The sequence below is a fragment of the Urocitellus parryii genome, chromosome 5 (assembly GCF_045843805.1).
Source record: "Urocitellus parryii isolate mUroPar1 chromosome 5, mUroPar1.hap1, whole genome shotgun sequence".
Lineage (NCBI taxonomy): Eukaryota > Metazoa > Chordata > Mammalia > Rodentia > Sciuridae > Urocitellus > Urocitellus parryii.
The window spans coordinates 181,488,907-181,514,806 of record NC_135535.1 but is presented as its reverse complement, the minus strand read 5'-3'; the positions used below and the strand labels follow the sequence as shown (position 1 = coordinate 181,514,806).

Here is a 25,900-nt window from a genome sequence, read left to right as displayed (position 1 = left end):
CCAGGATCAGGTTCAGAGGCAAACCCAGACCAAGGGGCCTACTCAAAATTGCAGTTTATTAATTTGTAATGAGAAATATAACTGCCCAAGATACTCGGCAACTGTTCAGGAAATATTTTACCTTGTGTTGGAGATCAAAAACTATTGTTGTATAAAATGGGACAAAGGGAGTCCTACAAGTGATATATTAATAATGTCATTGAGAAGGGACAGTTTTATCTCCCTGGGGATTTCCTAGACATTGGGCCCGTTTCTCACCACAGCCTATTGGGGCTACCCTCTGGTGGTTTGTGCTCCAGAGCAGGCAGATCCTTCCTCTCTGGTGTTTCATAGACTCTTTGCAGCCACTTTCCTGCTGCAGAGAAGCTTTTCTGAGATTTAATTAGGCCCCTGCTTCCTTCACATGCAGGCATGCCTGGATTGAATTTCCAAGCACAGCTCTTCCGGCTCTCACCAGGGAGACAGCATGTTCCCTCTGGAGCCTTGTACAGATAACTAATCCTGTCCATCATGTGTGCACTTGAAGGGTTTAACTTCCAGAGGGCAACATGATTTCCAAATTCCAGGGATGTCACCCTGAAGACCCATATGTACTAATTACAGAGCTGATCATTTAAAGTCACAATTTCAGAGAGGATCTGAGGCCCGGCTGGTGGGCAGATGGTTTTGTGAATGGTGCCAGGAATAGGCTATGCAGGCCTCGTGACTCCTCTGCAAGTTCTGCCAGCTCTTGAAGTCTTGCTTTTAACCAGAACTGTGTTTCCAACATAGATATTGGACTTGAGGCCATAGAGCCTGAGTTATATACACAGTAGATAACCTGAGACCAACCTTTAGTTGTAAATATGCTCATAAAAATGACAAGGCACAGTATAGCCCCAAGCAGATTTTACACAGCATGTGTATCAATTGGATCATTGCCCCGTGATTCTTATCTAAAAATGTTTTCTTAATCATTCCAGCAGCAAGTCCAACTTGCTTACAGTAAGCAGGCAGACTACTAAGGCAAACAGTCATTCATAAAGTAGCAAAGGTGATATCCAGTATTTTAAGGATAATTTTTCCCCGCCCACATGAGGATTGCCAGATGGTCACATGCGTCCTCTTCCTCAGAACCTTGCACAGGGGCCTGGTGTCTGCTGTGATCGCGGGCAGTCACACCTGATCTGCACTGCCGGATCCCAGTCTCATGTGCAGATACAGTGGCAATTGTAGCCTAAGCTCCCACAGAGCTCTTTAGTTTGCCCAAGGCATTTGCACCCACTTTCTCTTTCAATATGATAGTAATATCTGATTGTGGTTGTCATTAGGATTCCCAGCCAAAGACAAGAGAGGATGAGTGGTTTGGGCAGAGTCATACAGGTGGCATAAAGTGGCACCCATGCCCCCAAAGTTCAAGTTTCCACTGTGCAATGCCCTGGGGAAAGCACAGTGTGATTAGGCATCACTGTGAATTTCCATATGCTGCATGAGGTTGGGACACCAGTGTCTGCTCTCCTTCCTGCTCATTACCTTGCAGGTGTTTTGCTCTGAAATCCCTACATCTCTGGGATGAAATCCGATTTTACAATTCTCTTTGTACAAGGTGAGAGGAGTGAGGAGTTGTGCCAGGGTTGACTTGTTGTTGTTGATAAAACTTTATTTTCATTTATTTATACATGGTGCTAAGAATCTAACTCAGTGTCACACATGCTAGGCAAGCGCTCTACCACTGAGCCACAACCCCAGCCCCTAGGGTTGACTTTTGACATGAAGGGTGGAGCAGAGCTGTGCTGGGCTGCAAGTTCCTCTTCTGCCTTCAAGGAGGGGATACAGTTGGCCTGTAAGTTTCCTTTCTTTCCATCATTTTCTTCATCCACATTCCTTATTTTCTCTCCCTCTTTCATACACACACACATACATTTTTATTGTGAATTTATTCTGAGCAAAGGACTTCCAAAAAACATTTTGTGAGACATGGGAGATACTGTAATGAGCAATACAGAGAGGACACTTGCCTTGACAATATCTATAGAGGAGACACTAAAACAATAAAACCTAACTAGAAGAGTGGTACGAAAGTTTAGCACAGATGCCACTGGAGGACCTGAGCTGGACAAAGGAACTGTGGAAGGAGGGCCTCCTGGCAAAGACCTGAAGGATGAGTAGGCTTTAGGGAGCCAAATAACCAAGGGTCCACACTTCCCAAGTACTGGAGCCTAAAGGTAACTGGTTGGAAGATGGGCTTGGGTTGGGCCGATTTCAAGCCTCCATTGCACACCAGGCTCACTATTTTCCTTAAATTGTACATTCATGTGTGTGTGGTTGCTGGTAGAGGGCTCCTCCACTTTGGAGCTTTGCTGTTGTAGGCAAAGAAGGGGAGAAGGAATGTCTCAGACTAAAGAAGAATATGTATAAAGGCCCTGCAGCAGAAAACCACTAGCTTCTTCAAGTAAATACCGGGAGGCCAGGGTTGCCCGAACAGGGTAGCAAGGAAGAAAATGAAGTGGCCAGGGCTGGTTTTAGTTCTCACACTGTCTTGGATTATCCCAACTCAAATTGGAGGATGGGCTGGGTAAGAGACTGACCTAATTCAATTTGGGAATTTTTTAAAAATTTTTTATTTTTTGGTTGGGGAGTTCTGGGGATTGAACGCGATACTCATAAATCTACAGATGTTTTATTCTTTTTAAATTTTGAGATAGCGTCTCAGTATGTTGCCCAGACTGGCCTTCAATTTGTAATCATCCTGCCTCAGCCTCCTGAGGTTGCTGAGATTACAGGTCTGCACCCAACACCTACCTTGCCTTGGGTTTTTAAAGAATGATTGAAGTCTGTGCAGAAAATAGACTGTAGAGGGTCCAGGGCAGCAACAGTGAGACTAGTTAGAATTTTTTTTTTTTAGTTGTAGATGGACACAGAACTTTTATTTATTTTTATGTGGTACCAGGGATCAAACCCAGTGACACACATGGTAGGCAAGCACTCTACCACTGAGCCACAATCCCAGCCCCACTAGTTAGAATATTAATGTATTATTCAAGCAAAAGATGATGGTAACTTGGACCAGAGGCTTTGTAGTAAGGTGCTGGGCAGCAGTTGGATTCTGGATATGTCTTAAAGGGAAATTGGATGTGGGATGTGAAAGGAAAGAAAGGAATCGGGGTGACTCTTGGCCTGAGTAATGGGAATCATGCAGAGAGCGTTCACCGACCGAGCTGGGGAGACTTCAGGCAAGTCAAGCAAATAGAGTGGGATATCAACAGGTGGATGATGTAGACAAAGAGGAGAACAACTCTAAGGCCCAAGCCTGGGATACTCCAAGAATAAAGGCCAGTAAAGGAGCAATAGCTACTAGGGTAGAAGAAATAAAACAAAACCAGGAGGATGTGGTACCCTGGAAGCTAGGTGAAAGCGACATGTTAAGGAAAAGGAGTCATGAAATTTATGGAACCTGATAAGAAGTCAAGTAAGATGATTATTGGTCTTAGGGACAACGGAGTTTCGTGAACTTGGCAGTTCAGTCCAAACTTCTCTCTGAAGTTCATTTAAAGAGAAGTGGGATTATATATATTTAAAAAGACAGTGTTGGGGTGTAGCTGTGTGGTAGAGGGCTTGCCTAGCATATGCAAGGCCCTGGGTAAAATCCCCAGCACTAAAAAACGAATAAATAAACAAAAGACAACACTTAAGAGCAACAAAGAGCTAATAGAAGGCAGGTAATGCACAGCTATTGGGGAGGCTGAGGCATGAGAGTTCAGCGCCAGCCTGGACAAATTAACAAGATCCTATCTCAAAGAGTTCTGCGTATGAAGCTTAGTAGTAAATGGCTTGCAGAGCAAACGTGAGGCCCTGAGTTCAATCCCTAGCAATCATAAAACAATAACAAACCTAGCAGAACAGTGAGGTATTGCCCAGCTGAGACTAGAAAGGAGAGATGAGGCCCACAAGAGAGGGGCAGGCATGATGGCATAGACCTGAAATTCTGGCTACTCAGGTGGCTGAGGCAGAAGGATTGCAAGTTCGAGGCCAGCCTGGGCAATTTAGTGAGACCATGTCCTAAAGTTTAACACATAAAGGGTGGGGGTATATTGCCGAGTGGTAGAGCACTGGCCTAGCATGCCCAAGGCCCTGGGTTCAGTCCCCAGCACCACCACTACTGCCACCACAACAGAGGAACTTTTGTCTAAGTGGTGGTGGTACAAATAATTTAGAGTCAGTTGTAAAACTGAAATGCACTTTTGGTGGCCTCAAGTGGCTAAGGGAATGAATGTTTGGGAACTAGCAGGAGTGGAGACCCAAACATTTTAAACATACACACACCCTCCTTAGGTCAGGGCCCTCTCTAGTGTTCTACAATCTAGAAGTTAGGAGTAAGATGAGTGTTTTAGACTGTCTTGAGAACCATGATCATGTCATCTGGGGTGACCCAGGGAATCTTGAGGCTAGAACTCAGACGAAGTTGGTTCTGAACTGCTAGTATTCCCATGTGCCTAGCAGAGACAGATAGATCCTCTATGAAGGATGGCAACACCATTCTGGGTCCCTCATTATTTCTACAAATATGATATCTTGTCATCAAAGATAACTGGCCAGAGCCAGGCACAGTGACGCACACCTGTAATCCCGGGGACTTGAGAGGGTGAGTAGGAGGATCCAAAGTTCAAGGTCAGCCTCAGCAATTTAGCAAGACTCTTGCCTCATAATAAAAAGTAAAAATGACTGGAGGTGTAGCTTAGGGGTAAAGCCCCCCTGGGTTAATTTCCTAGTACTAAACAAATCAATAAATAGCCCTATTAAGGACAGTAAAACATGAGCAAGAAAAAAACAGAAAAACCAAAGAACAGGCTCACACTATGTTATTGTTCATATCCCTTTTTCTTTTTGTGGTACTTGGGGATTGAACCCAAGGGTGCTCTGCCATTGAGCTATAACCCCAGCTCTTTATTTTTAAATTTTGAGACAGGGTCTTTGTAAGTGGCCCAGTCTGGCCTTGAAGTTGCCTAGGTTTGCTTGGAACTGGGGATCCTCCTGACTCAGCCTTCTGAGATGCTGGCATCACAGGTGGCTGCACGGGCCCGTGTGTCTCCTTTTCAACCGTGATCATTTCTTGGCTGCTTCCCCAGCATCCATCCGGTACTTTTCCTTTCCCAGCACTCTCCACGCGGGGTGTAATGCAGCACTGGCGAGGCTGACCCTGCACTGGCTCTCGGAGGACTGCATGTGAGCTCTCCACGGAGTCTAATGGCAAATCACAGCCCCTTTGAAAAAGATGCTGTTACACAGACTGCATGCTTTGAATTAGGAAGCGTGTTCCCATAAGAACTGCTGCGTTGAGGTTAACTAGCTACAGGATAAAACCAACACCTTGAAGAACTGAAAAGAACCCAGGTCTTTGGGGGCATTTTTTGTTTTGGTAGTGGGAATTGAATCCAGGAGTGCTTTACCACTGAGCTACATCTCCAGGTCTTTATTTTATTTTTAAATTTTGAGACAGGGTCTTGCTAATCTGCTGAGGGTCTCACTAAATTGCTGAGGCTGACTTCAAACTTATGATTCTCCTGCCTCCAACCTCCCAGGTTGCTGGGATTACAGGCATGCACCACTGCACCATGCTTGATATTTTCTTTTCTTATTGGTCATTTTAAAATAATGGCTTTATTGAGATAGAACTCACACTCCTGCACACTAGCCAAGTGTTTTACCGCTGAACTACACCCTCTGTCCAAAACTCACTCTTTTAAGTGAACAATTTATTATTAATATATTCACAATGTTTGTTTGATAGCTGGATTGAACTCAGGGGCACTCGACCACTGAGCCACATCCCAGCCCTATTTTTTATTTTATTAGAGACAGGGTCTCACTGAGTTGCTTAGAGCCTCACTTTTGCTGAGGCTGGCTTTGAACTCACCATCCTCCTGCCTCATAACTATCTGATCAAGAACACTTCTATCACACATATGTACCCATTAGCCAGTCATTCCTCATCGTTTACTCTCTCTTCCCTCCAGCTCCTGGCAATTAGTTTCTGTTTCTATAGCTTTGTCCACCGTGGACTTTTCACATAAATAAAATCATACATGTGGTCTTTTGTGCCTGGCTTTGTTCACTTAGCATAATATTTCAAGTTTGACACAAGCATAATCAGTAATTCATCCCTTTTTACAGCTGAATAATATTCCATTTTATTACATACTCTTTTTTGTGAATCAGTTCATCTGTAGATAGACCACTGAGTTGCTTCCACTTTTTGGCTATGGTGAGTATCGCTGCTATGAACACAGATGTACAATATTTAAGGTGCTGTTTTCAGTTCTCTTAGGCAAATACTCAGAAGGAGGATTTCTGGATTAGATGGTAATTCTTTTTTTTTTTTTTTAAAGAGAGAGAGAGAGAATTTTTTAATATTTATTTTTTAGTTCTCAGCGGACACAACATCTTTGTATGTGGTGCTGAGGATCGAACCCGGGCCGCACGCATGCCAGGCAAGCGCGCTACCGCTTGAGCCACATCCCCAGCCCAGGATGGTAATTCTGTTTCATATTTTTGAACTTGCAGTCACTGCTGCAGCGTAGCGTTGTACTATTTAAGGACGCTTGGCCCCAAGTTTCTATCTGACATTTCTGCAGGCTGTCTACCTTTTAAAGAAAAGATTTTCCTTTTGTGCAGAAACCCTGGAAACAATATGTTTTAAAATGGTTTTATTTGCAAAGAAACAAGAAAGGCCCTGGTAAGGACGCAGGCTTACAGGAGTGGAACCCACCTGCAGCGGGTAGGAGGGTGCTCCTTGCCCATTCACTTCTTTGGCCTCCTTTGCTCTTCCTATGCTGCGGGCTCTCCAGGCAGAGGGCTTACCAGCAGGCTTAGCAGCCACTGAAGCACTGGTCAGAGTCAGAAAAGTGGGTTCTGTCCTTCACCCTCCTGCTCCCAAGTCAACTCCCTTCCTCCAGAGAGCCAGGAAGTGCTTTGGAGAAGTATATAATGCTTTCTCAAAGCTATGGTTTTAATGTGTCTCCCCAAATTTCACGTATTGGAAATTTGCCCCCCAGCACACCAGTGTGGAGAGATGGGCTTTTGGGAGGTGACTGGGTCATGAGGGCTCTGATCAAGAGAGTGGCTTGCTCTGTCTGGCCATGGGATGGCCTCTGCCATGTTATGATGCAGCAGGAAGCCCCCCTCACCAGATGCTGAGCAGTTGCCAGAGCCATGCACTTGGGCTTCCCAGCCTCCAGAATCAAGAGCTAAATTTATAAGTTATTGTTTATAAGTTACCTGTCTCGAGTGTTTTGTTTATAACACCAGAAAATGGACTCAGAAGTTGGGTGTGGTGGTGCATGCCTGTAATCCCAGCAGCTCGGGAGGCTAAGGCAGGAGGATGGTGAGTTCAAAGCCAGCCTCAGCAAAAGTGAGGCTCTAAGCAACTCAGTGAGACCCTGTCTCTAATAAAATAAAAAATAGGGCTGGGGATGTGGCTCAGTGGTCGAGTGCCCCTGAGTTCAATCCAGCTATCAAACAAACAAACAAAAAATCCCTGGTGGGAACTAGGGGTATATCTCTGTGGTCCAGGGAGTGAGTGTGTAGCAGGCACAAAGAAGCCCTATGTCTCCCTCCCCCAGCACTGCAAAATGACTGAACCAAAAAACTCAGTAGAAGAGAGAAGAGAATGAGCCCCAAATCGAGGTGGACAGGTTTTGAGAAGTGTGCCTCCAGAAGGCTTAGGTAAGTGACAGAGGCCATGGTTTCCTAGGGGCTGGGAGCCCACAGGCTCTGCCCCGCCTCAGAAGATCTCTCGAGTTGAGTTTTTTTATTTTATTTTTATTTATTTTTAAGAGAGTGAGAGAGTGAGAATTTTTTCAATATTTATTTTTTAGTTCTCAGCGGACACAACATCTTTGTATGTGGTGCTGAGGATCGAACCCGGGCCGCACGCATGCCAGGCAAGCGCGCTACCGCTTGAACCACATCCCCAGCCCTGTTTTTAACACACCCATTCAACAGAGGAGGAAACAGGGAGCGCGGGGAAGTGGCCCAGTTCTCCTGTCAGTTTTGGAGGGCCAGCTGTCCAAGGACCATGAGGAAGGGCTAGAAAGGATGGGCCTGGGCTCTACAGCTGCCTCGCCAACCCAGCATCCTAGAGCCAGAGAACCTTCAGGTATGAGTCTGGACTCGTTGCTGGGTGAACAAGCAAGAAACCCTGGGGCCCAGAGGGAAGCTGCTACTCAACACCAGGTGCTGGAGAAATCAGGGCTAGAACCCAGGTTGCTGACTCAACCTGATGCTCACTTCCAAAGCTGGTCAGGATGACGCAGGAGAGGACCACAGACAGCTCACCAGGCCTCGGGGCACAAAACGAACTTGATGCCTGTAAGGCTGAATTGCCAGATGGCCAGGTAGCTCTGGTGTGTGTGTGTGTGTGTGTGTGTGTGTGTGTGTGTGTGTGTCCCCACACCCGCACACAGGGCTCCTGCATGTGCCGGGTAGCGGGAGGAGTGTCATGTTTTCCCAGGTGAGGTTCCGTGAGGTCTGTGGATGAGACTGCTGCTGTCTCCAAGGAATCTGGGGTCACCCACAAGAATCTGAAGTGGGAAAGAGAGGGCCTAAGTGTGATTGCGCGGTGGAGTCTGCAGATGGAATTGCCTGCCCCTTCCCCTTCCCTGTCCACCAGAAATGGGAAGCAAAGCCTCAAGGGGGCACCCTTAGGTGGCCTAATTGAAGCCACCTGCCTTCTTTAGGAGACACACCCTAAGATCTTGTGAAATGGAAAGCCTGTGGGACCTGGGAAACAGAAAGGGGAGACTGTCCCAAATGAAGCCAACATAACTCAACTGGGCTGGGGCTTGTCAGAACTGCAGGTGATCAGAGGCCACTGCCTTACCATCAGTCCTGCCCTGGCATCTGGCTTCCGTGTTCACTTCTTGGAGGTTAGTTTCCTCCTCCCCTGGAACTTCTGGGGGTACTGCTCTTTTAAAAATGCAAATAAGGTCTCCTTGGCCACCTACACTCCACCTGGCCCTATGTGCGCCAGCCATATTGAATTTTTCCAAGCTGCTGGGGTGTGCTGCTCTCTTTCCACTCCTCTTTTCCCTGTTAACCTTCACTCTTCTGTATCAGTTGGGGTTATGCTAGAAGTTGTAGCAAACCTGAAAACTTCAGCACTTAACAAAATAAAGTTGTTTTCAAATTCTTGTAACAATCTCCAGTTGGCCCGCCACCACATCATGGGTTCTGTATTCTCAGATTCAACCAAGCTCAAATCAAAAACATTGGAAAAAAAATAACAATTGGGTTTTCACCAAGCAGATATTTTTTCTTGTTGTCATTATTGTTCCCTAAACCATAGGTATAGCAAAAAACAAATTTCTTTTTGATACCAGGGATTGAACCCAGGGGCGCTTAACCACTGAGCTATAATCCCCAGCCCATTTTTTATTTAGAGACAGGGTCCTGCTGAATTGCTTAGGACCTTGCTAATTTCTGAGACCGGCTTTGAACTTGCAATCCTCCTGCCTCAGTCTCCCAAGGCACTGTGATTACAGGCGTGTGCCATTGCACCTGGCAAGGATGATTTAAAGCATACAGGAGGATGTTCTTTCATAGGTTATAAGCAAATACTATGCCATTACATGTAAGAGACTTAAGCATCCGTGAATTTTAGTATCCCTGGAAGGTCTTGAACCAGTCTCCATAGATGCGGAGGGACAACCATATATAGATTTTTCTAGTTGCTGTGTGGTGGCATTGCTACCTTCCAAAGTGGCTTCCAAGATTGCCCTCAATATTGATATCTTGTTGGCACAATAGGAAAGAACGCTTCATGATCATGCAAGAGAAATTCTTATGGTCAGTCCACCTGACCTTCTGCTCACATTTCACTGGCTAGACCTTAAGTCACTTGGCCACTTTATCTGCAAAGGAGATGGGCAGCATGTTCTAACTGTGCTTCTGGCGAAGAGAAAAAAGGGGTTTCGTGGATACTCTGCCACACTGCCCTTGAGGTGCCAGCTGGGTCACTTTCTTTTTTTATTTTTGGATACCAGGAATTGAACTCAGGGGCACTCAACTGCTGAGCCACATCCCCAGCCCTATTTTGTATTTTATTTAGAAACAGGGTCTCACTGAGTTCTTAGTGCCTCATTTTTGCTGATGCTAGCTTTGAACTCATGATCCTCCTGCCTCAGCCTCCTCAGCAACTGGGATTACAGGTGTGCACCATGGTGCCTGGAAGCTGGGTCACTTTCTCCAGAACTATTTCCTAACTCATTATGCATGGCATTTTATCCATTTTTCCAGCCTGCATCTTTAGCACAAAGGAGAGAGGCAGGTGACCCAAAGAAAGCTTTGGGATGAGAAGGATTACTTAAGATCATCATCAGGCCCACTGTGTTTCCCTGGCTGCCTCTGGACTGCCATTCACTTCTTTGCTGAGGAAAAATGATGCCCCAGTTCACCTTGGTCAGAAAAAAAAAGAGTAACTGGAGACCAGAGTGAGAGAATCAGGCAGTGGAACCTTTTTTTTTTTTTTTTTCAATTCTGGGGATTGAATTGAGGGGCACTTTATCACTGAGCTACATTCCCAGTCCTTTTTATATTATTTTGAACAGGGTCTCGATAAGTTGCTGAAGCTGGCCTTGATCTTGGATCGTATTACCTCAGCTTCCCTGGTTGCTGGGATTTCAGATTTTGTACCAAAATGCCTGATTAATGTGTTATTTTCAATGTGACCTCAAAGTTGAAAAAGATCAGCCCTGCATTGGAAACATGGTGAAAATGTGATTATTGCATATCAGCAAATAAACTGTGGTTCTAATCACAAAGAATGGATCAAATAACAAATACGAGGGCTGGGGATATAGCTCAGTTGGTAGAGTGCTTGCCTTGAATGCACAAGACCTGGGATTCAATCCCTAGCACAAGAAAAAAAGAAAGAAAAAAAGAAAAAAAAAAAAGGAAAAAAAATCATATATATCTTTTTTCATTGAGGTAAAAGTTACATAATCTAAAACTAACCATGTTAGGTAGGCTGGTGATGTAGCTCAGTGGTAGGTCACTTGTCTAGCATATGTGAGGCCCTGGGTTTGATCCCTATCTCTGGGGAAAAAAAAATTAACCATTTAAAAAATGTTCAACTCAATGACATTTAGGGCACCACCAGCTCCATCAAGTTCCAAAAACTTTTCATCACCCCAAAAGCAAACCCCTCACCCAATTAGCAGTCACTCCCCTGCCTCAATTCCTCCCCTGGCCCAGCCCTAAAAAAAAAAAATGCTTTTTATCTCAAGATATTTTGTGTAACTGGAATCCTACAATGTGACCTTTCATGTCTCTCTTCTTTCACTTAGCATAATGTTTTGGAGGAGAATGTTGTAATATGTGTCAGTACTTCTTCTTCTTCTTCTTCTTTTTTTTAGGTTAAATAAAATCCGACTGTATAACTATAACCACAATTTGTTTATCTACCCATCCACTAATGGACTAGAGCTTAGAATTTGCCCCTTCTGAATTTAAACATGCCTAAAATTGTTTCTGTTCCCAAGAGTCTAACTCAACTCCAGCACCACCCACAAGGTCCACATGGTAAGTCTTCCAGAACACAGTATCCCCCATTTTACAGATTAGGAACCAGAGGAAAAGAAGGAAGAAGTGACCACATCAGACGGGATTCCAAGCCTACTGTCCATCCCATGTTACCCTTGCTGGTGTCTCAGATAATTTAAAACAAGGTCCCCATGGCAAACAAACTCCCAGGGGGGATTTCAGTGCAGTCTGCCTGAATGCAGGAGCCCCTTGAATCCTGTGTCCTTCCCCAGTGTTTCTGAATGCCCTCAGTGTCTCCTTCCAGGCAGTCAGCCAGTGGGCCAGGCACGCAAGCTCTCATTGCTTCCCTTTTTGATACCTTCTCATTACTTTTAATTGCATTGGAGACTTTGGCATCTTATATTTTGCTTCTTAATCCAGGGCATTTCTTCACCTCCCACTGGTCCAGCATAGCACTTCCCTCTCAGAGCTCTCCAGAGGAGTGCCCCCAGAAAAGGGAGCGGCCTCCTGTCATGCATTCATCTCTATAATGAACAGTGTAATATCCATGTCTAGGCATATTTACATAGCAATCTGCACACAAAAGCCACATTACAAAAGGAAGGGTTTTTTTTTAAGGAATGCCATTTCAAAGCTCCATTTCCTATAGTAGTAAGAACACTATTGGAATTATCCTGACAGGAAGACAAAACAACTTCCAGGGATGCTGGGTTAGAGACAATAGCTTCGCCAGACCCATTAATGTTTAAAGTCAATGGAGCATAAAACTGCTTCTCTCTACTTACAGTCAGGCATCATCTTACGGAGAGGAGGGGGAAAAATGGCCATTTTTAACTCTACTGAAATCCATAAGCCCTCCCCTAATTTCCATTCCCCTTGAAATTCTCCAATAAGTATCATCAGAATGAAAATGAGACTCTCTCTCTCTCTCTCTCTCCCTCTCTCTCTCTGGGGCGAATGACTTCCCACCCTCATCAGTGAAGTGTGTGAAGAACTCCAACAGAAGTGGAGGTAGGAGCTGCCTGCTGGGAAAGGTTTCATCACTGGAACCTGCAGAACTAGTTGTGGTGACACACCTTGGGAGCCCTGGGACTGCCTTCAGGAAGGCTCTAAACAATTCCAGCTCAGGGTGGACTGAGGCAGAATTTAAGGGACCCCACCAGTTCAAGGAAGGAATGCCTCCAGTGTATACTTTACTTAGTGGGCTGCTGGGGGGGAATCTCATCATTAATAGCTGTTTCCCTGGGGAAATCGCTGGAATGGAGCCAGGCCTCTGTTAGTAAACCACTGGACCTAATCCCTCAGTACATTTGTGTAATGCCTGACAAAGCCTGTTCCCATTATCTCATTTGATCCTGAAAACAATCCTCAGAGGGAGGCAGGGCAGGGATTATTTTTTCCATTTTACAAGTGAAAACACTTGTAAACTGATTTGCCAAGAGTCCCACACCCAGGATGTAGCAGGAATGAGACTTGATTCTAGGTCTTTGTGTAACCTGTTCAGGGTTCTTTTGACTCCACACAAGAGACTGGTCAAAATATTCCCAGCCCCACCCAGTCCTCACAACCACCAGTTTAACCAGCAACTGGGAACTAAAAGACAGGAGTGGCTGTGTACACTGCCCACACACCTCTGCCCTGGTTGGCAAGCTCTCAGGGAGGAAAAAAAATTAATTTCATGTCATCTCTCTGCACCAAAGACCAAAATTAATCCCAGATGGATTTGGGGAAAAAAAAAAATCCAGGCATTAGAAAAATCTAAAGAAAATAGAACTGAATATTTAATAACTTTCTGAAGGCAAGGAGACTCTAAATTTAGCATCATGTTAGAAGTCTCAAAGGAAAGGATTTTATAGATCTGACTACATTAAAATGTTCTGTTTAACTGGTAAAAAAAAATTGTAGAGAGTCAACAACAACAAAAAAACCCTGAAGAAATATTTGTAGTAAAAAGTGAAAGCAAAGGGTTAACCTCTGGTACACAGACATAGAAAAACTCTAGGAAAAACTTATTAGGAACGATTTACAAAAAGGAAGTACAGTTGGTTAACAAACATTTAGAAAACTGCTCTAACTAAAATAAAAAATTATAAACTGACAGAAGATACCAATTCCACCTATGAAATCAGCAAAAAAAAAAATTTCAGTAACAATTAAATGTTGGTGAAGGTACAATAAATAAAGTACACTAGCACAATGATAGGGGAGGACATTTACCCAAATCTCAGAAAGTTATTTCATGTATTTATCAAAAACATTAAAATAATATCCATATCCTTTGACCTAAAATTCTACTGGGAACACGCTCTAAGGAAAGAAACATAAATATGGAAAAGTTTGATGGACAAAAACGTTAAGTCACACTCATTTACAACAAGGGAAATTAGGGAAACAGCAAACGTTAAAGGAATTTAAACAATTACATATATTTAGTGGAAATGTACGTAATCACTAAAATATTTTCAAAGTGCATGAATAACGTGAAAAAAGGCTTCTGGTTGCAATACAAAGTTAAAAAATGTGTAACATTGTACACATGGTTGTTTGTAAAATATATTCTTTATAGAAAAAAATCCTGAAGAAAAAAGAAACCTAAGGGGAAAAAAATTGTTCAACCATGTTTTGAGTCCTATAATTGAGAAAATTTCCACAGCTCCTATATTTCTATTTGAATTGTAGTAGGGACAAACGAGGCAAGGCATCCAAGATAGCAGGAAACAGTCTTATTTGGCTGCAGCCAGGTTCAGAGGGCACAGCTTTTGCTGTAATCAATCAATCCCCTGAACCCAGAGCTCAGGTAGTTTCAAAGTTTTATACCCAGCATGTAAGGGTAGGGGCTCAGAAGTTCACAGTCTTCAGACGTTCACATAAAAGCAGCTTTTTCCTTCACTGTTCTGGGCAAGTTAACCCTTCAAGGACAACACCTGAGAAGGGGAGAGCTTCTTCTCCCCTTTTTTTCCTCCCCCTGCCAGCTGTTACCATGGAGCCCAATTGATACCTTCTCTTATCTTAGAAACGTAGACATCTCTGTGAAGCCCAGCTCAAGGCCAGAGGCCTGGTTTACACATTTCTACAAACTACTGTACTGGAATCATGTTTGTGAGAAACTAGTAGGGGGGTGTCCAGGACCTGGAGTGCTAGTTTCTTCCTGGCAAGTGGCAAAGTAAAACAGGGCGACACGAAAATAGGAAGTTTATCTACATTGAACTCTTGTAGAGACTCTTTTGCTGACAATCCTAAAATCAGCCATGGTGAAGATTTCTGGAGAAGCCCAGTAAAGACTTTTCTGTGGAGAAAGGGGGTGCCACTTCAGAAACTTAAAAACAAACAAACAAACAAAAACCACAAGCAACTCTCCAGGCAAGCAAGCGGTAGTCGTTCCTTGTCTGGCTTTGTTGCCCGGGAGGTTTCAATGATTGGGGATGGGGAAGTATCTGTGACCCCCACCTCCGACCTGAAAGCAGATCGATCACACCGGAAATAGAGGTTCAACCACGAGATTTATTGGAAGCAAGAGATGGCTGCCCACCTGCTCGAGTGGGGACAGCAGCCTGCCTCCATCAGCACCGGGTGAGGTAGGTCCGTTAGAGGACGGGCACGAGCTGATCGGGCCTGAGAATTCAAAGGGCCAATGCTCCCTCGTGGGATCCTGCTATTGGTGGGTGGAAGGCGGGGAGGGTGACATACTGTGTTGTCAATGACCTGGTTGTCACTAGGCGGGAATGGGTGGTGGAGTGGGAAGGGGCAAGGCTTTTCCTGGGAAATGGAAACTCCCTCGTACCTAACATTCTTCCCTATTTTGCTTTAAATTGGGGATGGGGGCACTGACTTAGTTTGGCTACTTCCTGCTGAGGTGGGAAGATGTGGGAAAAGGAGGGGAGGGATGTCTGGAAACAGAGAAGAAGCATCATTGTGAAGACCCAGGCACCGAAGCCATAAATTTCCTCTGGGCTGAAATCCATGAAAATTCCCTGAAGCCACAGATCATGGATAGTCTCCATCCAATCCTCGTCACTGCAAATGAGGGAATCAGCCAGCTGTCCTGTTAGAGGGTCTCCATGAACTCCACGAATTGGGTGAGCCACATGATGAGCCTAAAGACACCGAAGACACCCGAAGGCAACGAGAAGGAGAAGAAAGAGGAGACACAACATTAGCTTCTGGCAGGAGGTCCAGCAGAGGGACTGGCTGAGAAAAGGCCAGCGGTCAGGAGGAGGCACCCGAGGGCGAATGGGCCTAGAAACCCTGGGTGAGAGGCTAGTGAAGTTCCTCCAGTTGTGTTTCCAATTTGTAGCTCCATATTCAAAGTGATAAAGTTCCATCAGCAGTTGGTGAGGCCTTCCCATGAGGAATAGGTGTCTTCTGAGGTAGCAAATAGTTGGTAATCCTGGAGAAGCTGGTTAAAGGTCTGATTAGATATTCTGCCTATTTGATTTTGTAGGAATTTTATGATACAGGATAGAAAGGCACAAAACAAACAAAAAATCCCAATTAGAGGGTCAAGTAATGGGAGGACCCAACTGATAATAGAACCTGGAGACATATTCCATAGAGAGGACTGGGCCATCTGTTGTTTCCTTTTCTCTAATTGCTCTTGTAGTTGTTTGATCTTATTTTTTGCCACTCCTGACTGATTAACATAAAACAGCATTCTTCCTGAAATGATATAGGCAAAGTCCTCCCTTCTCCTCTGTAAGCAAGTGTAAGCTGCGGTGGTTTTGTAAGAATCTAGCTGACTTTGGAGAGTGAGATAGATTTGGCTAGACAGCTGGTGGTAGTAGGTAAGGGACGTCGTCATCCCTGCTGTGCCTGTAGCCAGTCCTGCCGTTATTTCCAGAATAGCCAGTAAGGGGATAAGTTGGGCGGCTCATTTGTGACTGGGTTTATGTGAGCCGTGAGGGGGATGGGAATATCCTTGTCTCCTGAGACAACATCTATGGATGGGGATAAAAGGGTTAGTGTGGATGTGCTGCTCCATCTTGGGGGCAAGCATGGTACACAGATGTCCCGCATAAGAAGGATGCCTCAGGGGTCGGTGGACAAGAGCGCTTGGGAGATACTTCATGGGTAATTATTTGAGCACACTGTTCATCTTGTAAGTTACTGACAGACATATTCCTGGAGGAGTTGAGACATGTGTCGGCCGGCAACCTGATAAAGGGGAACCCCTGAAAGTTTTCGGGAGATGTCAACTGTTGTGGAAGTAGTTTCGTTGAGGATCAGTGAGCCATTGACCAATGAGGAGTTTAGTTGTATTGGGCTGGGAACTAGTGAAAGAATCCTGCCTTGAGGCACAGCCAGCATCCCTGAGCCAATGTGGAGTTAGTCAGTGGGATAACCCAGTGCCTCAGATGATGAGTGGTGTTAGTGATCTGGATTAGAAGGGTGTCCTTGAGTAAGGACTCCCATCTGACAGATTTAAGAGCTTTCTGGTGGGATGCAACATGGTGGCGGGCCTTATCCTGAACCCCTCCCCCATCTGACACTCCAAAACATAGGTGGCTGCCAGAGCTATGAGACAGGGAGGTCCATCCCAGTTGTTTGGATAGATAGGCTACTAGAGCAAATGTTGGTCCCTGCTGTTGGCCTAGCACCCCTAGGACATACAGAACAAGGAATCTATGCATGTCAGGTAGGAGAGCGTGGGGGCCTCGAGGAGGACCTACCAAAGTTTGTGGAATGGAGCTCGGATGGCATTAGGGGTGGTCGCCAATGATTTTCCCCTTGCTGTATCGTATAGTGGGGCAGCTAAAAGGAAAAAATTGAGGATCCAGGCTCGGAAGTATCCCGCCAGCCCCAGGAAAGAGAGAATATCTTCTTTGGTGAGTGGGATGGGCAAATTTGGAATCAACTGTTTCTGGTCCAGGGTGATGGCCTTTTTTCCCTGAGACACCTGGACTCCTATGTAAGTAACTGCTGATAGTGAGAGCAGGACCTTTTGAGGGGAGACCCGGTAGCTCTTTTTGGAGAAGAATTTTTTTTTTTTAATTTTTTTAAGTTGTTGATGGGGCTGGGGAGGTGGCTCAAGCAGTAGCGCGCTCGCCTGGCATGCGTGCAGCCCAGGTTCGATCCTCAGCACCACATACAAACAAAGGTGTTGTGTCTGCCGAAAACTAAACTAAACTATTTAAAAATTCTCTCTCTCTCTGTCTCTCACTCTCACACTCTCTTTAAAAAAAAAAAAGTTGTTGATGGACCTTTATTTTATTTATTTGTATATGGCGCTGAGAATCGAACCCAGTGCCTCATGCATGCTAGGCAAGCGCTCTACCACTGAGCCACAATCCCAGCCCCTGGTGAGGAAATTAAGGAGGGAGACAGTGTCACTCTTGGAGATAGGTAGGAAAGGACTACAGAGAGTAAATCATCCAAATATTGCAAAAGGGTGGAACGGGGAAGAGTAAGACCCCAAAGGTCTTGTGCCAGGGCTTGGCCAAAGATATGTGGACTATCTCTGAAGGTTTGAGGGAGGACCATCCAGGTAAGCTGCTGGGAATGATGTTGTCTTAGGGTCGGTCCAGATGAAGGCAAAGATGTCCTGAGAATCCTGAGCAAGGGGAATGATGAAGAAAGCATCCTTCAGGTCAACAATTGAGAAATGGAAAGAGAAGCAAGAAATGGAAGAGAAGATAGTGTAGGGATTTGGCACCAGAGGGTGAATGAGTCTGACCGCCTCATTAATGATTCGCAGGTCTTGTACAAGGCAGTAACATCCATTAGGTTTCTTTACGGCCAAAATAGGAGTGTTAAAAGGGGAGTGGGTAGGTCTTATTAAGCCCTTGCGCCATAGGTCCTTAATAATGGGCTGTAGGCCCTGAAGACTGCTAGTTGGAAGAGGGTATTGAGGTTGACAAGAGAAATACTGAGGGTCCTTAAGACGAATTCTGAGAGGGACACATTGAGCCAGAGAGGGGGGTGGAAGTGTCCTAAATTTGAGGGTTTAACCTCCAGAGAGGGAGAAGGAGGGGAGCCTGTGGACATGTGGGTTGCTTCTGCAAGGGTGAGGATAAAAGAGAAGCTATGATGGAATGTAAGGGAGGCATGGAATTTGGCTAAGATATCCCTTCTCGATAGGGGAATGGGGCATTAGGGAATTACCAAAAATTGGTGGGAGAAAGGATGGTGGAACCTACAAGAGAGAGTGGGGGTTTTGCGGGGAAGGATTGTTTGTGCCCTTACCCTGAAACAGCATGGAAGAGTGGGTCCCCAAAACTCCCTCAAGACTGAATAAGTGGCCCCTGTGTCTAAAAGGAAGTTAATTGGGCATCCATCCACCATAATAGTGACCCTGGGCTCCTGAGAGGTGATAGTGGTCATCGGGGAGGGAGTCCCAAGGCCCATTCAGTCATCCGTGGCCAGTCCTAAAAGATCCAGGCCTGGGCTTGGGGCAGACACAGCTCCCCTTTGGGGGCCGGCGCAGTCCATGGCCCAGTGACCCCTTAATTGGCATTTAGGGCATGGACACGTAGGTAACATGGGATTAGGGCACTCTCATGCCCAGTGTCCTTTTGTCCCGCACTTAAAGCAGGGCCCAAGAGGCATCTTTGGTGGTGGGCATTTGGCCAGAAACGAAGAGGTCCGTGGGGGTAGGTCCCCATAGAGCCTGTACCAGCAACTGGGTTTTTTTTCCTGGCCTTCTCATCCCAGTTATGGTATACCTTAAAGGCTGTGGCCAGGACTTCAGTATGAGGGGTCAAGGGGTCTGAGGGGTCCCCGTTCCAGTTTTTTAAGTTTTGCCCTAATGTTGGGGTAACTCTGGGAGAAGAAATAGGTCATTAGAAGCTGTCTCCCATCAGGGGTTTCAGGGTCTAAATTAGTATATTGCTGGAGAGCCTTAGTCAGTCTATCTAGGAAGGTGGAAGGGTTCTTGTTTTTGTCCTAAATGATTTCTCAAGTTTTTAAAATTTACTGTTTTTTGAGCTGCCCGTCTATCTGAGTCCTACAACTAGGCAGGTGGCCTCAGGGCCAATCCTGCAGTGGTATTGTAGTCCCAGTTAGGATCCTGGTCAGGAACTACCTGGGCACCTAGGAGGTGGACAGGGGTGGTTTGATGGATCTCATCAGCATTGTTACGGGCTTGTTCCCAGACCTGTCTGTGTTCTTCTGGGAGAAGGGTATTGGCCAGGATAGTGTAAATGTCATGAAAAGTAGGCTTGATGTAAGTACTGAAACTCCTTTATGTATGAGGCAGAGTTGGAGGTGTAGGAACCCAAGTATTTTTCAATCTGAGAAAGGTCTGCTATGGAGAAAGGGACGTGGACCCTAAGGATCCCTTTGGCCCCAGCAACCTCTCTAAAAGGAGCCATGATTGAAGTAGGGTGTGACTGGACAGACTGTGCATGGGAATGGGGAGTGGAAGGACTGAAGGAGGAAGTGAGGCTGGGCCCAGAGAAGAACGTGAAGGAGGCGAAGGGGCGGGGATGGTGTGGGCAAGGGAAGAGAAGGGGGATTTGGGTGCCAATATGGTGGTGGCTCATTGGCTGGATGGAAATCAGTCGGTGAGGAAGCAGAAAGGTGTGGGGGGGTATAAGCCAAAAAGACATGCTTTGGGTTGCAAGAGGTACAGAGAGATGGAGTCAAGCGAAGGAGAAAGCTTGAATATATGAAATCTCTACCATTTTCTCGATTGCTCCCAATAGTTGTAGAGATTCTACAAAATGGCAGGGGTCTAAAGACCCATAAGGGGGCCAATTGGTTTTGGTTATCTAAGGGAAAATTGGGCCAGTCCTGAGTTGAAAATTTTATCAAATTTTTGGGCTTGATATCTGGGGTCAGGCTGAGGGTATCCAAATTGTTGAGGAGGCATTTGAGAGGGGAGTCTGCCCGCAGGGAGGAGGCACCCCCTATGGTGCAATGAAGAAGGGTATGATATGTTGACTGGAGAGGTGTCCCACTTGAGCCAAATATTAAAATAGGACCTCAGGCCGAGGATTCGGGAGTTATCGGTATTCGCCAATGAGGGAACCCAGAGGGCGGTGGGAGCTATGGGTCGCCTGGAGCCAGGCTTTTTGGAACTAGAGAAGGGGAGGAGGAGACCCAAGTTCGAGGAGGAGAGGGGGTTTACCAGTTCTCAAGGTGGCCGAGGCCGGTAAGGAAGGGGAATGACTCCAAGAGGACCACTGCAACTGTGAAGGTCTGGGTGGGGTGTATTCCTCTCCACAAAACAACACAAGGACTGGCTGACAATCGCCAGCCAGTTCCCTGTTACCGAGCCTCACGGGTTTTAGGAGTCCGGAGAGGGAGACTCACCCATTTGTAGGCCGATGGTGGATGTGAAGAAGTGGTCTCCGCTCAGGTGGTGATCTCCTGTGGGATGGGGGTCCCACTTAAAGGCAGGGGAGCCCCATCTGAGTCAAGGCACCAATGAAAGCAGATCGATCACACTGGAAACAGAGGTTCAACCAAGAGATCGATTGGAAACAAGGAGATGGCTGCCCGCCCGCTCAAATGGGGACAGCAGCCACGCAACCATAGGTTCGTTCGAGGACTGGCACAAGCTGATCAGGCCTGGGAATTCAAAGGGGCAACGCTCCCTTCGTGGGATCCTGCTATTGGCTGGAGGGAGGCGGGCAGGTTGATGTACTGCATTGTCAATGGCCTGGTTGTCGCTAGGCGGGAATGGGTGGTGAAGTGGAAAGGGGCAAGGCTTCTGCCAAGAAATGGAACTTAGATTAGTCAGAGGAAATGGAAACTCCCTTACACCAGACAGGACCCATTCCACCTTCCTTAAAAGTGTGCCTTCTTCACTCGGATTCCCTCCTCCCTTCCCTGCCCCCACTTCCATACTGCAGGCTGGCCGGTGTGGCCGGCGTCCTCAGCGCAGGGGTGGGTGACTGCAGAGAGTTAGGCTGAACGCAGGGCGGGCCCAAGCGGTGCTGACACGTGGGGAGGGAGCAGGCGCGGCGGAGGAGGGGTTGGGTGTGTGGGTGGGTGTGTCTGTGAGTGGGAGAAACCAACTGTGGCCGCCAGGAGTGCGTATCTTTTCATAGTGCTGGGGGAAGCCGCTCAGGACGAAAGTGGCCACCACTCCCAGGAGCCCCTCACACACAGATAGCCATCACACACCTGAGAAGGCTCTGGCTGCGGCCAGGCCCTGCCCCGGAGTCCCGCACTCTGGCGTCTCCTCGCGCCTCACCCCGGCTAGGCACAATGGTAGGGTCCACATACGTCATCCATTGTTTACAAATCAACCCGAGCCGGCAGGATTCCGGCTCCCCCGGCTGCTTGCGCGCGGCGCTACAACCCCGCCGACCCGGCTTCCGCATCCCCCCGTCCCCGGCCTCAGCTTCAGCCTCCGCCCGGCGCCCCGCGCCTGCCGGTGCCGCGGCCCGCCGAACCCGCGGGCAGCCGAGCCACCGCGACGCCCGCAGAGCTTCGGGTGCCCGGGAGGGGGCCATGCCGTGCCGGAGGGAGGAGGAAGAGGAAGCCGGCGAGGAAGCGGAGGGGGAGGAGGAGGACGACGACAGCTTCCTCCTGCTGGAGCAGTCGGTGACGCTGGGCGGCTCGGGCGAGGTAGACCGACTGGTGGCCCAGATCGGCCAGACGCTGCAGCTGGACGCGACTCAAGACAGTCCGGCCTCCCCGTGCGTGTCCTCAGGGCCGCCGCTGCAGCCCCCGGCGGCGCTGCCGGCGGACAAGGCCCGGTCCCCGGCCGTTCCTCTGCTGCTGCGGCCCGCGTCGGCCGAAGCTGGGGGGCCCGCGCCCCCGGGAGCCCTACGCTGTGCCCTCGGGGACCGCGGTCGCGTTCGGGGTCGCGCTGCGCCCTATTGCGTGGCGGAGCTCGCCTCAGGCCCCAGCGCACTGCCCGGGCCGTGCAGGCGAGGATGGCTCCGTGGCGCCGGCGCCTCCCGGCGCATTCAACAGCGACGGTGGACCCAGGCCGGAGCACGCGCTGGCGATGACGACCCCCACCGCCTCCTGCAACAACTCGTGCTGTCGGGAAACCTCATTAAGGAAGCAGTGAGGAGGCTCCAGCGAGCCGTCGCCGCGGTTGCGGCCACCAGCCCCACCGGTGCCTCTGGGCCCGGTGGCGGACGCAGCGGACCGGACCCCGTCGCCCTGCAGACCTCGAGCGCCTTGCTCTGACCCTGGCCCCCTGGAGAAGGAAGAGGACGCCGCTGCCTACTACTCTGCGTCCTGCTCCCATCAACCCTGATCTGAAGCCTCGGCCTCTACTCCTGGGAGCGACAGCTTAGGCTGCACGCAGGCGCTTGGAAAGATCTTAAACCCAGAAGTGGAACCGGCCCGGGCAGTGCTGTCCGAGAACTTAAAGTATGGTGAAATGCACGGACCAAGGCACGTCCGTGTCGCGTGAGAATTTCCCCGGTCACCCCGGGCCAAGGACCTGGGATAAACTGGGGGACCTATGGCAGCTACTTGCATCCACTTGTACCTGACCTAGCCCTTGTGGGCATCGTGTGCTTGGATTGTTTTAAAGATAGGGCTGGAAAGGGGCGGGAATCGCGAGAGCTTTCTAACAATACTTGAAAACTAGTGCTATGGATACATTTTCTCGTTATTTTCCGGTGGAGGAGCTTACTGAAAATGGTGCTATAATTGCTGTGCAGAGAAATTCTGGGTTGAAGAATGTAAAATCTTGGCATTGGGTGGGTTGGCATCGCCTCCTTTCTTCCACTTAATCCGTGGCTGGAGGAGGTGGGAGACTCCACTTACAGAATGGGAGGGAGGGGCATAATTTCGAAGTTGGGAGAGTTAAATTTGATTGTGGACTTTTAAATGACTTGACCTTGCCACCCGTGGTTGAAGGTCACGTTTATGCTCTAAGTGAGAGGCAGTGGGGTTCCTGCAAGAGCTAACTCACCCTTGGTGTCTTTTTCTCTCCAAGAAGAGCTCTGTCTTGTGCTTTGCCACCGCTTGGAGTCTCCTGAGGACACACAGGCAGGGAGGGACGTGTGAGAAGAGTTAGTTGCTTTTTCTGTGCTTTCCTCTTTCCAGAACTCCTCCTCTTGCAGGGCTACTCTTGGCCATGTCATTAGCTTTCTCAGAAACGGTCATAAACAATCTCCTGTCCTCCCAGCCGACCTTTCTTACTCTGCCCTTTCTGTGGGGTTGGATGAAGGCCCTGGACGCCTTTCTGCTCTGTTCTGGCCCTCTGGAGTGGTGGGCCTGAGCCTCTGCGGTTCCTCATGCACAGTTATTTTCCTCCTGCCTGCCAGCTCTTCTTTGTGAGTGACTGAAACTTTTAAAAATGTGACTCTCCTCTAGGAGAAACTGCTGGCTTTACCCTTGTGAAACTTGATGGCGCTTTAGTAAGGTGCCACCCCCAAACTTTAAGGTAGCTAAACCAGTTTTTTAAAGATTCAATGGCTTGTTCATCCTCCAGATGTAGCTATTGACTGTACACTTCGCAACGGAGTGTCTGAACTTGTGGTGGTCCTGATTTATAGGATTTCTTAATTAAAATGTCTGCTGAATAAATTTGATTTTTGTTTTGGAGCATGGTTTGGCTTTTTGTTGGAAGATGGGGAAGGGAAATAAAAGCCTATAGGGCATACCCTTATTAATGAAGAGTAATTAGAGGGACCTAAGTAAATGGCTGGGGCTCACCATTGTATCCCTGTAGAGTTGCAGCCCTTGAGTGCTCCTGGGTTAATGTTCTGCACAATCAGAAAATTGAGTCCAGGTTTTTAGGAGCTGCCAGGTGGGCTCTTACTCCTTTTGTGGAAAACATATTCCAGAAACATTTTCTGGACCGGAGGGCAAAGAAACACTGGGTCTAGAGGGAGATGGGTTTTCATTTTTTGTTGTTGTTGTTGCTAGGGATTGAATCCAGGGGTGCTTTACCACTGAGATACATTCCCAGCCCTTTTTATTTTCACTAGATTCTCACTAAATTGTTTAGGGCTTCCCTAAATTGCTGGCTTTGAGCTTAGAATCTTCCCACCTCAGCCTCCTGAGTCACTGGGATTACAGACATGTACCATATGTGCCACACCACTGTGCCCAGCAGGAGATAGGTTTTCCTCTGAATTTTTTTTGGGTGAAGAATAGCAAAGCCTGCCTATTTTCTCCTTTTAAGACTAACTCCTTGGAGCTATAGCCTAGGGGAAGAAAAACGGTTTTAGCTGGACACAGTTGCTCACCTGAAATCCCAAAGACTTGGGAAGCTGAAGCTGGAGAATAGCAAGTTTGAGGCCAGCCTTAGCAAGTTAGCAAGACTCTGTCTTAGAAAATAAAGAAGGCTGGGGATGTAACTCAGTGGGAAAGCACCCCCTGGGTTCAGTCCCCAGTGCCAAAAAAAAAAAAAAAAGTTGGGGGGGCTGTATAGTGATTTATTTAGTAGTTTTAAAGATGGCTTGGTTTGAGCTGGCAAGGATTGTATTTGACCTCATGAGGTGGTCCCCTCCTCCGCCCCTCAGCCCGACTTCCCTGGGGCAAATAGCCTTTGCTGAGTCCCTTCCTACTTCCTGTCTACCTTTCCAAGGAAAGCTTGGGGGCAGCCCCCGCTCTGCCTGTCAATCTCCTGCAGGACCTTTCCTGCCCTGCACCTCTTCCACACTGTGCCCTGCACACAGCTGGTTAGTGCTTAGTGACTGGGGCGTGACTCAGTCCTGCTGCTTACCAGCTGTGTCTGATGAGCAAGTCACTGCCCTGAGCTTCCCCCTTTTCTCATTTATAATGCTTAGTAAGGTAGTTGGGAGGGTTAAATGAGGACCTGAGGTGTCTGGGAGACTTAAGTGTTCGAAACATAACTGCTAATTCTTTTTTTTTAATCTCTTTTTTAAATATTTATTTTTTAGTTTTAGGTGGACACAATATTTTACATTTATGAGGATCAAACCCAGTGCCTCATGCATGCTAGGTGAGCGCTCTACCACTGAGCCACAACCCCAGCCCCCATAACTGTTGATTCTTGGCACTACCACATGACTTTATATGCCTTGAGGTAAGCCCCATATTTCCATTTTATAGAAGACACTGAGGCTTAGGAAATTAAGGGATTTGCTTGAAGTTACCACCTCTTAAGTGATGGAGCTGGAATTTGAACTTGGATAATCTGACTATAGCTTCTCCTGCTTTCCTCAGTTAGGTCTTTGGGTTTTATTGTACCACTTACAGGAAACTCTTTTTTTTGTTCTTCCCAGGGGTTTTACCCCTGAGATACATCCCCAGTCCTTTTTTTTTTTTTTTTTGGTGTGTGTGTGTGTGTATGGTGCTGGGGATTGAACCCAGGCCCTTGTGCATGCTAAGCAAGCACTCTACCAACTGAGCTATATCTAGAGCCCCTAAAAGACTTTTGGACACCACTCTCACCCGTGTTGGATTTCTTGGAGTTCTTTGGAACATCCCACAAACTTTGACCCACCAATACTTCAACACAATAGCAAACTTTTCTTGTGCATCAGCCACATATCTGCACAGT

General features: G+C 47.3%; 1 protein-coding gene and 1 long non-coding RNA gene across 3 annotated transcripts; one reads left to right on the top strand and one right to left on the bottom strand.

The window, feature by feature from the left end:
- Positions 1–15,027: 15,027 nt before the first annotated feature.
- Positions 15,028–23,943, bottom strand: LOC113187156 (uncharacterized). 2 transcript variants are annotated; one of them, XR_003301383.2, is made up of 3 exons: positions 23,339–23,943; positions 20,767–20,900; positions 15,028–15,611 (listed from the first exon to the last, which is right to left on the bottom strand). It is a non-coding gene; the product is annotated as an uncharacterized LOC113187156 (long non-coding RNA). The 2 variants fall into 2 exon arrangements; XR_003301384.2 differs by lacking the exon at positions 23,339–23,943 and adding an exon at positions 21,218–21,341.
- Frat2 (FRAT regulator of Wnt signaling pathway 2) lies at positions 21,608–23,973 on the top strand. The gene has a single exon (XM_026394854.2). It carries the CDS (start codon positions 21,667–21,669, stop codon positions 22,600–22,602), a length of 936 nt encoding a protein of 311 aa, XP_026250639.1. The 5' UTR covers positions 21,608–21,666; the 3' UTR covers positions 22,603–23,973.
- Positions 23,974–25,900: the final 1,927 nt, after the last annotated feature.

Bases quoted from the DNA above. Each gene is read 5' to 3' on its own strand.
- Frat2 (XM_026394854.2), top strand. From the start codon at position 21,667: ATGGTAGGGTCCACATACGTCATCCATTGTTTACAAATCAACCCGAGC.